This window comes from Eimeria acervulina, genomic scaffold (genome assembly GCF_000499425.1).
Source record: "Eimeria acervulina Houghton genomic scaffold, Eah_scaff3064, whole genome shotgun sequence".
Lineage (NCBI taxonomy): Eukaryota > Apicomplexa > Conoidasida > Eucoccidiorida > Eimeriidae > Eimeria > Eimeria acervulina.
The window spans coordinates 1-1,320 of NW_013547735.1; the positions used below are offsets into that span (position 1 = coordinate 1).

The following is a 1,320-nucleotide window of genomic DNA, read 5'->3' on the forward strand; positions in this document are numbered from 1 at the left end:
ATATATTATATATATTATATATTATATATTATATATTATATATTATATATTATATATTATATATATATTGGGGTGTATATGCAGCTCTATTTGCTAGACATGCGAAAGGAGCCTCACTTGCAGTGGCTGGCGGTGCCGTTGCAAGGCAAAACGCCGGGCCGACGCTACGGCCACGTGATGGGCTACTGCAAGCCCAACATCATCGTACACGGCGGCAACGACGGGTAGTTATAATAATAATAATTAACCCTAAATAACCCTAATCAACTCTTAATAACAATAATAGTAAACCCTAATCAACCCTATTTAACCCTAAATAACAATAAATCGCAATAAATAACCCTAATAAACCTTCATAAACCCTAATAGACCCTAATAAAACCTAATAAAACCTAATAAAAACTATTAAACCCTAATAAAACCTATTAAACTCTAATAAACCCCAATAAACCCTAGTAAACCCTCAGAAACCCTAATAAACCCTAATAAAGCACAATAAATAACAATAAATAACAATGAATAACAAACCTGATAAACCCTAAGTCGTAACTCATCCTAAACCCTAACTAACCCTAAATAACTCTAAACCCTGCAAAACCCTGACATAGCCTAAACCCTCCCAAACCCTAAACCCTACGAAACCCTAGACCCTGCAGGTATATAGGTTTTAATCCGGGGGTATAAGGGTTTAGGGTTTCGCAGTAGGGGTTAATATGTATGCTTAGGGTTTAGGGTTTCGCAATAGGGGTTAATATGTATGATTAGGGTTTAGGGTTTCGCAGTAGGGGTTAATATGTATGATTAGGGTTTAGGGTTTAGGGTTTAGGGTTTAGGGTTTAGGGTTTGTGCACAGGGAACGGCCTCTAAGCGATGTCTGGTATATGGATGTAGAAGCCTCGCCCTTTCGCTGGAATGAAGTGCTGCTCCCGACAGACGGCAAAAGACCCTCACCTAGGGTTTATCATGCTGCAGAGGTATGGTTTAGGGTTTAGGGTTTAGGGTTTAGGGTTTAGGGTTTAGGGTTTAGGGCTTAGGGTTTTGAGGTTTAGGGTTTAGGGTTTAGGGTTTTGAGGTTTAGGGTTTAGGGTTTTGAGGTTTAGGGTTTAGGGTTTAGGGTTTTGAGGTTTGGGTTTAGGGTGGCTACTACACGGCATAGGGTTTCTTTTCTCTATACAGCATTGTCTGTCCTATATATATATACATACATATATATAAATATATATATTAATATATATATATATATGTATTTATATATATTTATTTATGTGTATATGTATGTATATAAGTATGCGTATGCATGCATATATATATATATACATA

The 1,320-nt window shown here is 36.7% G+C and overlaps 1 protein-coding gene across 1 annotated transcript; it reads left to right on the plus strand.

The window, feature by feature from the left end:
- Window positions 1–84: 84 nt before the first annotated feature.
- On the plus strand, window positions 85–1,156 carry EAH_00068060 (protein serine/threonine phosphatase, putative / sortilin; the record flags this gene model as incomplete). The annotated part of the gene is made up of 3 exons (XM_013392348.1): window positions 85–224; window positions 854–974; window positions 1,136–1,156. Coding segments are annotated over 3 exons (282 nt in total), but the record flags the coding sequence as incomplete, so codon positions are not given.
- Window positions 1,157–1,320: the final 164 nt, after the last annotated feature.